Source organism: Trachurus trachurus (assembly GCF_905171665.1).
Source record: "Trachurus trachurus genome assembly, chromosome: 23".
NCBI lineage: Eukaryota > Metazoa > Chordata > Actinopteri > Carangiformes > Carangidae > Trachurus > Trachurus trachurus.
Window position 1 is genome coordinate 23,204,206 of NC_139912.1, and position 12,498 is coordinate 23,216,703.

At 41.8% G+C, this 12,498-nt stretch overlaps 1 protein-coding gene across 4 annotated transcripts in view; it reads left to right on the forward strand.

The window, feature by feature from the left end:
• The window catches only part of ipo8 (importin 8), a gene marked incomplete at its 3' end in the record, with an annotated part of 34,366 nt that extends 22,973 nt beyond the window's left edge, over nucleotides 1-11,393 (forward strand). For 3 of the 4 annotated variants that reach the window (XM_083999162.1, XM_083999163.1, XM_083999164.1), the window contains 5 exons: nucleotides 1,536-1,756; nucleotides 3,329-3,534; nucleotides 6,663-6,884; nucleotides 9,973-10,102; nucleotides 10,711-11,393. In XM_083999162.1, coding sequence (XP_083855288.1) covers nucleotides 1,536-1,756; nucleotides 3,329-3,534; nucleotides 6,663-6,884; nucleotides 9,973-10,102; nucleotide 10,711 — 780 coding nt within the window. Of the gene's footprint in view, nucleotides 1-1,535; nucleotides 1,757-3,328; nucleotides 3,535-6,662; nucleotides 6,885-9,972; nucleotides 10,107-10,710 lie in introns of those variants that run through there. The other variant, XM_083999161.1, reaches the window with a different exon arrangement.
• Between the last annotated feature and the right edge of the window lie 1,105 nt (nucleotides 11,394-12,498).

The window sequence follows — 12,498 nt, forward strand, 5'->3', positions numbered from 1 at the left end:
AGATGTTCATGTCTGTTTTCAGTCAACACACTCCACCTGAAAACACCTATCACCCATTTACACATATCCAATGTTTCCCCACAACCGACACCTGCCATCATGCTCCGTATGCGTTGATTGGAGCTCATCACCCGAGCACAGACGGTAGCAAGGAAGCTGCTACGTTTATTATTCGTTATAGCACAAGTGAAACATTGATGGGTTTTGTACGTGCGCCAGATGTGGTGAGAATCAACACTTTGAGCTGTGGTTGCTTTTCAAGGAGTTAATGTGCTAATGAGAAATGGAAACACATTTGGTGAATAAGTTCTGACAAACTTTGTGCATCGGAATCCACGTCTCCAGACAGCAGGAGACATGCAACCAGCTGACATGAAAGAATATTTACAAGTTGCCCAATTGTGGTAAAAAAATATCCTGAAGCTCTCGGTATGTTTTTCTCTTGAAGATGGCAAAAGCGTCTGATCTTTGTTTCTTCTCCAAGACCTTTTGGTCGTTGACAAACAGCTTGTTTTAATGTTTTCAAAAAATGGGATTGGACCCATTTTCCATTTCCATTGATTTTTATCTTTGAAATAGAAGTTTGTGTTTTCTTATCTTATTTTAAAAATTTCCAATTCTACAAAATGCAAATGTGATTTCAGTATTTAATGTTATCTGTTGTGTCAGTCTTTTATTTACCATTGAAGTTACTAGCTATGAATATTTATTGGGTGGATTTTAAATTTAATGCAAAATAATTCTATAATTTATTCACAAAATAGAAAATAGACTTAAAGGGACAAGGAGGAGTTTCTATTTGGTTATAAAAAGTCTCACGTTAATGTGGATGAATCTACGTTACCCACACTTGTTAATGGGCCCATTTTCGATAAATATATCGTTTTGTCTCTATTGTTATTTTGTTATTATTAGTGGTGGTGGAAATGCTGGGCGAGCCGACCAGCGTTTCTTTACTTTCAGTTTCGTGGCGAGTCATGAGAATAACGCCGCCGAATCGCCGTTTATGGTCGGAACTACGACGGTATGTGATCGTCTTCGAACCTCTGACTTTAATTCTTGATGAATGAAAACATGAGTCTGTCTTGCGCCGGTCAAAGAATTTCATGGTGCGCAGAGGCTTATAAATGTAGTGTGAAAACGCTTCGCTTTTCCAAAACTCCACGTTGTCCCTTTAACTTAAAATATGAATTTATTTGCCATACAAGTTGATATTGATAAGCCTTGGAAAGACTAACCTGAGAAAGATGCTTCTCTCATTCTCATTTTGTCGTTTTCATGTCATTACAAACTCTTGAAACATGGCTAAAGCAGCAGTAATTGGAATCAGATTGTTACATCTGTAAACTGACACATTTCATAATTGTTAGAAGTGTCTGTTTTTCACTTGCTGCTTGTAACTGAGCAGTGTGAATCTTAAAAAACAAAAAAAACAAACTAAACAAATACAGAACAGGAGTGTTAACGTCGCCACTGTGTTCAAACCCAACAGATCTGAGATGAGCCTGATTTCTCTCTGTGTTTCCCTGCTGCAGTGCATCCCTCTGTTCGTGGAGGCCGTGCTGGAGCGTTTGATGAGGGGGGTGAAGTCCAGCGAGCTGAGAACCATGTGCCTGCAGGTGGCCATCGCTGCTCTCTACTACAACCCAGCCCTGCTCTTCCACACTCTGGACAACATGCACTTCCCACACAACCCACAGCCCATCACTGCTCACTTCATCAACCAGTGGATGAATGACACGGAGTTCTTCCTGGGGTGAGGAGGAGGCGCCTGTTGTGTCTAACTGGTTACAGTTGTTGGTGTGATGCACAGAGGGAGAGATCTGAGGGACAAATGCTGCAGGGCAGGTGCAAGCTGGTTTTAAAAACAGCAGTTATGTTGTATTTTGGACGAGGAAATTCTGATACTTTTGAAAGCTTCATAATCTGTCATATTCTGAGTTTGAATTAATCCTCACAGGGATGTAATAATCTCTGATGTCCATCATCAATAAACATCAACTAAGACAGACAGAGATTCCTTCAATATCAAAGTTATCCAGTGGGAGGTGCACAGTGTGTACACACTGGATAATAAAAGAACAAGGATAATATTTAGGAAATTGATAGATGATCAGTTTTATATCCATCAATTTTAAAGGGATAGTTCAATATTTTTGGCAAATTGGCCCATTGCCATAATCCCTATAGTTTAGGAGTAGATTTGTTACCTTTAATTGTTGGTATTTTTAGAACGGCGGTGCAGAGCCGCGAGCTGCTCAGAGCTACGCTACAGAGGCTAATGGAATTTCTTGGTTTCTCTCATCAAACTGATGCGCTTTCGTGTTGGGGGCCGTTTTTCGGCAAGCAGTCTCTGCATTTGCCTTGAAAACAATGCGCATGAATTTACCTCGAAAACAACTCTGTCTCATAACGTTCCATTCTATTATCTCATAGCGTGGTGAACGTGCAGGTCACAACTTGTCCACCAGAGCGTTTTGGAGTTGTTGGATTGTGTATTTGATGAGTTTGATGAGGGAAACCAAGAAATCCCATGAGCCTCCGTAGCGTAGCTCTGAGCAGCTCACGGCTCTGCTCCACCGTTCTAAAAATAGCTTGCAGCGACAATTAAAGGTAACGAACCTACTCCTAAAACTATAGGGATTATGGCAATGGGCCACTTTGCCAAAATGTTGAACTATCCCTTTAAAGATCATGCTTGTGTTTCTAAATGTCAGTATTCATTGCAGGCACATACAGTCGAATCAGGTTCATGCTATGTACTTATCTCCATACAAATAAACAAATAAAATAAGTACATGCTGCAGTAAGGCTGCAGTCGCAGTAGACAGGTCTATTAACTGTGCTGAATTAGTCACCAGCCTTACTCATCTTGCTCCTGTTGTGCTGTGCTGGTGTAATTAGTCAGATTTACTGAACTTTCTGTCAAGTGTTCAGACACCAGGGGGAAGGACCGGATGAAAAGTTTGGGAGGAAATTCAAAGGAAAAGTCAGGGACGGTGGGTCATTGGAAACCGATGAGGGCCTCTGAGGTCCATGCAGGTAGATCCATAGGTTGTAATTGAGTTGTAATTGCTGGCTGACCTATGGCTGCTATTTCACGCTTGATGTTTCTTAGACATTGCTGTAGATTTAGACCAATCAGGGGGCTCAGTCTGACCAGATCAGCAAAACGTTGAAAGTTTGTGAATTTTAAACCCCTCACGGTTTTTGAAATTGGATATAAATTGATATGTGTGATTGAAAGTGCTTCAATTTCTATATTTTGTGCAAATAGATTTTTTTTTAAAAATAGATTTTGGCTCTTTTTCCTCCTCCCTCTCTTCAGCCTCCATGACCGCAAGATGTGCATCATCGGCCTGAGCGTGCTGATGGAGCTGCCCAGTCGACCGGCCGTGCTGGAGGGCAGCGCCGCCCAGATCGTCCCCTCCATCCTGCTGCTTTTCCTGGGCCTCAAACACCTCTACGCCTCCCGCCTCATCAACAAGCCAGACCTGCTGGCCCGCGCGGGGCCTCAGGATGAAGACCAGAATGGTGAGAACAGATCAGGAAAAAGGGAATAGAAGAGAGGAGGGAATGAGGCTGAAAGGGGGATATTTGTATAGAGCGCTGGTGGAGGATGAATGAGGATAGAAAGTGCGTTCGTGACAATAATGAAATGAGATTCTCCATTTTTGCCAACGTGGGATCCTCCGCTGCTTGAATCTTGATTCAGCCCCCAGCTCAAATTAGCTGCAGCACATTTCCTTTCTCACCCCTGTGGGCTCTGCTGTGCTTCAGCCAAGCAGAAAAGAATTAGACTCCGAAACCTCGTCTACCCGGTCTGAGCCCCACCAGCAGGCAAGACTGATAAATTAACTTAGCTCTGTGGTGACGGCTGTGGCTTTCTCCTGTGGACTGTGGTATTTAAAATGCATTGATTTCACCACATTAAAAGCTTCAGAATGGTGTTTTTCTTAATAGAAAAGATTAGACTTCCAGTCAAAGCTGGAACACGCTCTGTTTGACATGTGCTTTCAGTCATGAGGGAAGAAGGCAAGAGGCCGATGTTCTGCAGCGAGAATCCAGTGGTACAACATGATTTCCCTGTGTAACTGTTTGGTCTGTCGGGACCGTTGGGTATTTATCACTAAGTTCACAGTGAGAGCTCTTAATGTAATGCACTAAAACACAAGCTCACACACTTGAAATTTTAAATAGATTTTGATGTGGACATGTGAGAAACAACTGTTTTAAATCAGTTATAAAATCATTATCTTTACTGTTGATTCACTAACACAGCCAGTGCAAAAATGTCTTAAACTAGACCTATAATACATTCAGTTGTCATAGCTGACTGTAGGTAAGAGGTATTTCTAATACTTTGTCCTCTCCTTTATATCAGTGAAGGTATAATGGCTACTATTAGATGAAAAGCTGGAGCAGCAGAGGATGGATTTTATAATATAAGACTCAGATTTCTCCTAAATCCAAAGTGATGAATGTGTTTCTTGGCAGTAACCTCGTGCAGGAACATGATCATATTTCTACACTAAATCTTTCATATTTCAAAGGAGGTTAAATCGAAAGCAACTGGACTTTAGTGTTAGTTACTTTAGTGTTAGTTACTTTAGTCTATTCCTAGACAAATAACTAAGTCCAGTTGCTTTCGATTTAACCTCCTTTGAAATACTATGACCTGGAAAAATTGAGAATATGCACCGGCTTAAATCTTTCATACTTCCTTCTTACTGTGAAGTTTGCTTGAGTGTTGTCAGTCAGATTCACCAAACCCCATTAATAACATAAATAATCACTTTGCTCTGTACTGTCATTCACAAGCACAACACCTACTGTCCAACATCAGTAGACAAAACATCTGCATTTCCTTTTTTTTTTTTTTCCAATTCTCTTTTTATTATGATTTTCCATGGTTCACATGTTCATCCACATAAAAATTCACCATTCTCATCCATTCATCTGTAAATTACAACTGAATCACACAGCAATACATCCGTGACTCCACAAACATTACAGAAAACAATCAACAATACAAAAGATTAAATTTATAAAATACAAAATTAAAAACTAAACCCCATAGAACAGGAATGCTGGGGTGCACATTTGTGATACTAAAAAAACACAGATACTAAAGGGTTAAAAAAGGAAAAACAGGGGAAATAACATGAGACATGATATAAGACACGGCATTGGACAAACGATGTTCGAACTAATACATCTTTCCCATCTTTTCAAAAACAGACCCCGCTGTTGTCTTATGGCAAAAGTCATTCTTTCCATCTTAAAGGGACAACAAGGAGTTTCTATTTGGTTATAAAAAAGTCTCATGTTAATGTTGATGAATCTACATTACCCACTGTTGTTAATTGGCCCATTTTCGATAAATATATGGTTTTGTCTCTATGGTTATTTTGTTATTATTAGTGGTGGTGGAAATGCTGGTCGAGCCGACCAGCGTTTCTTTACTTTCGGTTTCGTGGCGAGTCATGAGAATAACGCCGCCGAATCGCCGTTTATGGTCGGAACTACGACGGTATGTGATCGTCTTCCAACCTCTGACTTTAATTCTTGATGAATGAAAACATGAGTCTGTCTTGCGCCGGTCAAAGAATTTCACGGTGCGCGGAGGCTCATAAATGTAGTGTGAAAACACTTCGCTTTTCCAAAACTCCTCGTTGTCCCTTTAAAAAAAAAAGCATCGGCATTTCCATTGTGGACTGGGCATTAACGACTCTTAGAACACGGCTCTCTTGAATACTCGATTCTGATTGGTCAATCACCAATATTTTGCGGTGTTTATTTCTCGATAGACCACCGCTGAGCGGACCGTTGCTAGGGACTCCATAGCAACGGCCGACTCTGCATGTCCGGTCACGGCCGCTGTTTTGCTGAGCCTCCTCCCGTTTGTGCATTTGATAATCAATCAGTGGATCAATGGATTACCACATAGATATATAAATGGATTACCATACACGTTACGATGTAATTTGTGTAGTCGTATGTCATAAACAAGAGATTATGGGGTGCGTTTGTGTCGCGGAGCTACAGAGAGGAGAGGAGCTGTGACACGGTCAGAGGTTCTGATGCAAGTTTACTTTTCAGCCACCATGTGGAAATAAGGAGCCTCCACTCTCCCTGTAACAGGTTACAAGTCGTTTATCTAACATCACAATTAGTCCGAAGCTGTTTAATGACGGTAAAAATGAAACATAAAGTAAATATCCTGCATACTTTCTCTTTTCTGTGCTGCGCTGATCAGGGCGGCGTCCCTAGCAACGGTCTAATTTTACATGAATAAAATCTCTTTTTATCATTATTTTGTGTTACATTATTGAATGATTTAGTTGTAGGCCTCGCGGAGGGGTTTCATACAACCTGTCGGGATAACAACCGACCAACTATACATTATCCCTTACAGAGAAAACAAGTATATGGTGGATTATCACAGACGCCCTAAATAGCCTATTATCAGGTGATAATAGTAGTTATTGTGGTAACTAGCTGGCAAGCTTAGCTGCTAGGAGGCTAACTGAAGCATTCCTTCATTCTGCTTTTATGTTAACATGGAAATTCAGAGAGGTCAGAAATCTGTTTATAACTGTAGCTGAGTAAAAGATCTTGATTTTGATATTAATGTCTGTTTTTGTTTTCTATGTTGACAGAGGAGATTCCCAGTGACGAAGATGAGGTGAACGAGAACCGGAACACCATGCAGCAGCAGAGCAGCACGCCGACGGACCAGGGCGGCGACGACGACGACGAAGACGAGGACGACTACTGGGATGACGACGGCTTCGAGGGGACGCCCCTGGAGGAGTACAGCACGCCTCTGGACTACGACAACGGAGAGGACGAGTATCAGTTCTTCACCGCTGCCCTGCTCAGTGAGTCACCGTGCAAACACCCCACAACTGTTGAAGCAGTGAAACCATCACAAAAGCAATCAGAGACTGAGTCATTCAATAAGTGACCCTTAAAGGGATAGTTCACCATGGATGCAAACAGCGCGCCGAAAAGCGAAACTCGCTTTTTTCATGTCCAATTAGGTGACTTGTGTGAATCGTTCAGATCCGAAGAGTTTTTGTTTTTGGGAGGGGGGGGGGGGGTCTCAGCGTCTCAGCTTGGGTCAGTAAAATGTTTTTCTAACAGGCTGACAGTGACAATCACGTGAAACTGAGGCGAACTCATTCATGGTTGTCTCTGATTATACTGATAACAGCCTACCTCCAATGTAGACGCGCGACATGCGCGCTCATTAAAGCGGCGCGTATCCGCGTACATCGGTGCGACAGCGACGTCGTTTTTCCCCCCGTGCATGTGGAGCTGTGCGCCGCGGACATGCACGGTTCCCTACGTTGCTGTGTCAGGCAGGTGTTTCCCTCGGAGCTCTGCCCCGTTTAGAGGTGAAGGAAGCCCTGAGTGGAAAGACGTCGCCTCCGCGATGTAGAATGTGTTCAATTAAAGTGAAACTAACACATTATATATATATATATATATATGTCCACACACTGAATGAAACATCCCATGTCTTTATCTATTCAGTTTATTTTAATAGTAATAATTATGACTAACATTCAGTGAAGACCTAAAAATCAGTAGCCTATCTCCAAAATGGAAATATTGGAAAAAAAATTTTTTTTTAAAGCATTTTTAATATAGAAAAATTGGCCTTCTGAAAACTATGTCTATCTATATGCACTCAATACTTGGTTGGGGTTGAACTACTGGAAATTGCCTTTCCGTGATATTGTAATGTATTTATTTGTTAATGGTGAGCACCCCCCCCCCCCCCGGGAAATTCCTCTCTTTTTTGGTCCTGACCCGTTTGCATCCCTGGTTCACCCAAAATTCAAATTTCACTCATTATCTACCCACCCTCATGTCGACTAAGAGCTGTGAGAATTTTCAGAGTCCTCCGTCCCTTCTCTGAGTTACGGGGGGGGGGGTCCGCGCAGCAGTATTTGTCCATATAATGGTTGTGAATGGATACCACTTTTCTTCGTCCAAAAAGACACACCAAAAAACATCCAAATACCTCCATACTGCTCGTCTGTAATGTCCCTCTGGTATTGAAGCCCTGACAACAGGAAGAGCAGTGAACCGAGACACTGGGAGCTTCCGCTACAAACAAGCTTAAAATATAGACTTCTTTAATTTTTTTCGGAACAATTTCTCATGTCGGGGCTTCAATACAAGACGGACATTACAGACGAGCAGTATGGAGGTATTTGGATGTTTTTTGGTGTGTCTTTTTGGACGAAGAAAAGTGGTATCCATTCACAACCATTATATGGACAAATACTGCTGCACGGACCCCCCCGTAACTCAGAGAAGGCACGGAGGACTCTGAAAATTCTCATAGCTCTTAGTCGACATGACACCCTCATGTCGACTAAGAGCTATGAGAATTTAATGAGTGAAATTTGAATTTTGGGTGAACTATCCCTTTAACTCAAACTTCTATTTTTGTCTAATCCATGAAAATGTTATAAAACAGAACTAAACACAATATATTTCATTTTTTTCTAAGATGATCATGATGGTTATAAATTAAGCTTATTCAAGGTTAAATGTCAATAGGCAACTAAATAAATGAAGCATGACTAGATGTATAGATTATACTGTATACTTAAAGTACACAGGGGGTTAGATAAATGCTGCAGAGACAGACCTGATCACTGGTTAGCAGTGACATCACCACTATAGTACTTCCTCACTTTGTAATTTTATATCAAACAGACATGAGGCCCATTTTCATAAAGACATTTCTGAATAAAGTCAACTGGATTACTGAATAGCTTCATCTCATTAATTTTGGTTATGTCACGGAAAGAATGTATGACAGGTCTGGCGGAGGTCTCACAGAGCGTGAGGTGGGTGGTCATACACAGAGAATAACAGATCGCTGTGTGTTTAATTAGTTGTTGACTATGAATTTGTAAAATATTTTCCAGTTCTGTTCCTCCCAGAAGGCGACAAAGCGAGTTAATTTCCTGCTGTGGATTTGATATGAGATCAAACTTCAGCCTCTCTGGGTCAGAGACGTGTTGCTCCACCTCTCACAAGTCTCACAAATTCTTCTTTTTTACTGAGAGAATGAGAGCAGCACATGAACATCTATGGGGCGAGTGTGCACTTTCTCCACACTCTCTATACACGTGGTAACGCAGATCCTGTCTTAAAGGACAATTCCAGGCGAATTCAACTCGGGGGTGTATGTTCCTAACATTTTAGGTCTAAAAGAAGGAATCTGAAGATTTTCAGTTTAATTGCTCCTGTTTTGCGGTAGTTGTGTCTGTCCCCGCATCACCGTTTGTGTCATAAACACAGAATATCAACTCTTTACTTGCTTCAAGTAAAAAAAACTTCTTGGCGCATGTTTGAGTAGCCACCTGACGCTGTCTGTAGAAAAAAATGTACACTTGAAGCAAGTAAAGAGTTGATATTCCTGTGTTTATGACACAAACGGGAGCTCCCACTGCACCTGAATGCACCAGCACGGCAACTTGGGTCTCGCACGAGACTCTGGGAGACTTTGAATTAGATCTAGTTTTACAAACATGTCGGCTTGCTTGAAGTAAATAAACTTCTCTGTGCATGTTTGAGTCGCCATCTGACGCTGTCTGTGGAAAAAAATTGCGGCTTTGAGGGATGTAAACAGCCTAAGCAGCGGAACTTGCATCCGCTCCCATTCATTGCTGCCGTGGCGATGCGGGGACAGACACAACTACCGCAAAACAGGAGCAATTAAACTGAAAATCTGCAGATTCCTTCTTTTAGACCTAAAATGTTAGGAAAATACAGCCCTGAGTTGAATTCGCCTGGAATTGTCCTTTAAAAGTCAAACTTTTCTTCACTTTCAAGGGCGTGTCTGTCCTGTTTAACGTGAAGTTGTTTCAGGTGAAGTTACAGCCTTTGTGTTAATGAGAGTCCTCCCAACTAACGTTAGACGTGTGTGTGTTTGTGTTGTAGGGGTCCAGAACACTGATGCAGCCTGGTACCAGAGTCTGACGGCTCCGCTCAGTGACGACCAGAAGAAGCAGCTGCAGGAGATCTACAGCATCTCGCAGCAGAGGAGAAGCACTGCAGCCAAGGGCCAGTGGTAAGAGAGACAGAGTGAGAAAGATAAAGAGACAGGAACAGACAGAGCAGCGTCTAGATCAGTGAGATGTTTCTTAACACATTTTAGCACAGGGTAAAGATTTCCAACTTTCTGATACAACACATCAAGACCTGTGGACTTCAGTCTATGGAGACCTGGAAGGGACATGTAGGAAGATTTTTCTTGATACCGAGAGATGGAGAAACATTTTGCTTTTCTCGCCCATGCAGCAACACCATCCACATCCTTCAAAATAAAAGCATTATCTTTGCAGGACAATTCAATTCTAAGTCTGTAGCCCCAAGTGATAAATATCAGAATTTCTCTCTCTACCTTCACCAGTATACATCACACTTTATATTAGAGATGCACCGATCCGATACTTGCTTCCTTTGATATGTTTCACCTATATCCATTTTTGTATTCACAATTCTTACTGCATTTAAGATCTCGTTAAACTGCTAAACTGTTTTTTGAGCTCTCACTCTGTCTTTTGTCCCTTCTGAGCCCCTGTAGAAGACATGTAGAATGAGCACCACTAAGAGAAGCCTTTAAAACACACGGTGTCGTTCAGTGTTAAGTCAAAATGAATGTTATTGTGTTTTCAGAGCGACCGAGGAGACGGATGAACTACAGAGTTGGAGGAGGGGGACAAAGAAGAGAGCAGCTGGTCTGACCTGACCTGAAGTGAATTTCAGTCTATTCGAAATGAAATCAGTCCAGATCAGACCATATCTTAATGGATCCCATCAAAACCAGGTCCCAGGGTGCCATTAGAAGAACTGGTTGGAGCAGCAGGGGCTGAATTGGCATAACAGCATCAGTTTGGGACCTAGTGCACTGTATAGATCCACAGCCCCTACTGGAATATTACTATCACCAGGAAAAGGACTGCTGGCCTGTGTGTGTATGTATGTGTGTGCGTGTGTGTGTGTGTGCGCGTGCGTGTGCGAGAGAGAGAAACTGTAAAAAATAGAAACACATCAAAGTGTGTGTTTGTACGTACTGTAAGCGCTTGTTTTCATCTCTCTATAGCTGAACACTTTTTATCATCTCATGAGGTGAGGGCCGATACAAAGCAAGAAGAGCCCGATTTCTGTCAGGGTGCCTTGTACAAAGACTGCAGATGGACGAGAAGATCGAGGTCATAGACTAGTGGCCTTCAACTATGACGTCACACATATTAAATGTAAAAGGGGGGAGGGGGATCTTGGGAGAAGCAGTTTTTTGTCTTTCCGTTTGTCCCCGGCTTTTGTTTTTGTAACGGTTTTCAGAACTAATTTAAGAAAATCATAAAAGTTCATGTAACATTTTCTGGACTTGTTCTCCTTCTTTCACACTTTTTTACCTTTACTGGACAACATAACGCAAGGCTGAGACTCATGGGATTGTCACTATTTTCAACTGTTCCAAATTGTAATTTTAAGTTGATGTCTCTGTGTGAAAAGTAACCCCCTAACCCTTTCAATCACGTTGCTGTATGTTGTGTTTGTTTTACATGCACACATCTGCGTTTATGTGATTGATGCCAAAATGGGGGTATGATGTCATGATTGACAACTGTCATTACGGGAGACTTAGAATAGAATAGAATAGAATAGAATAGAATAAACTTTAATGTCCCACAGGGGAAATTTGTTGTGGACTCAGTGCATGGTAAAAAGCTGCCTTAATATACATAAAATACTTAGTGATTGACTGCAGCTCCCGTCACAGTTACACTTTAAAATGTTTGCTAAATTTCCGCTTTTTTATGCCCATGTGAATACAAGAACAACATCATAATATAGTCTCTGATGGTGCAATGTTCAAAAGTAGTTTCCCCCTGATGGCACATTTGGCTATTTTTTGTTTCCTATATTTTTACTTATTCAAAAACAGAGGTCAAATATAGGGCATACATAGTTCAATATTCAAAACATGACCCCCTAAGAAAAAAATAAATAAATAAAAAACATATAAATCCCACAAAGTGATACCCCGAACAACCATTCCCCCCCTCACCACCCCTCAGCCAATCCGACCCCAAGCGCTAAAAGACGATCCAAAATGTCAGGAGGCTCGCTCCTTTTCCAGGAAGGAAAGCAGTGGTCGCCAGGGGTCTCATTTATAACCGTTGCGTACGCACAAAACGGGGCTGAAAGTGGCGTACGTGACTTTTCACGCCAAGGTTGTGATCTATAAAAAACAGACTTGACGGGAGAATGTGCGCAGCTCTAAGCAAACTCTGACCCATGCGTACGCTGGTTTGGAGGAAAAGGGGAATTGGCGACACAGACGGTGTGGTGGTGAACTGAAGTCAGACTCAGGAAATTATGATTGAGAAGAACGATTATGTTTTTATTATCGGCCGTCACACATTTAATTTCAACCCGTATGCGTTAGATCCATGTTGC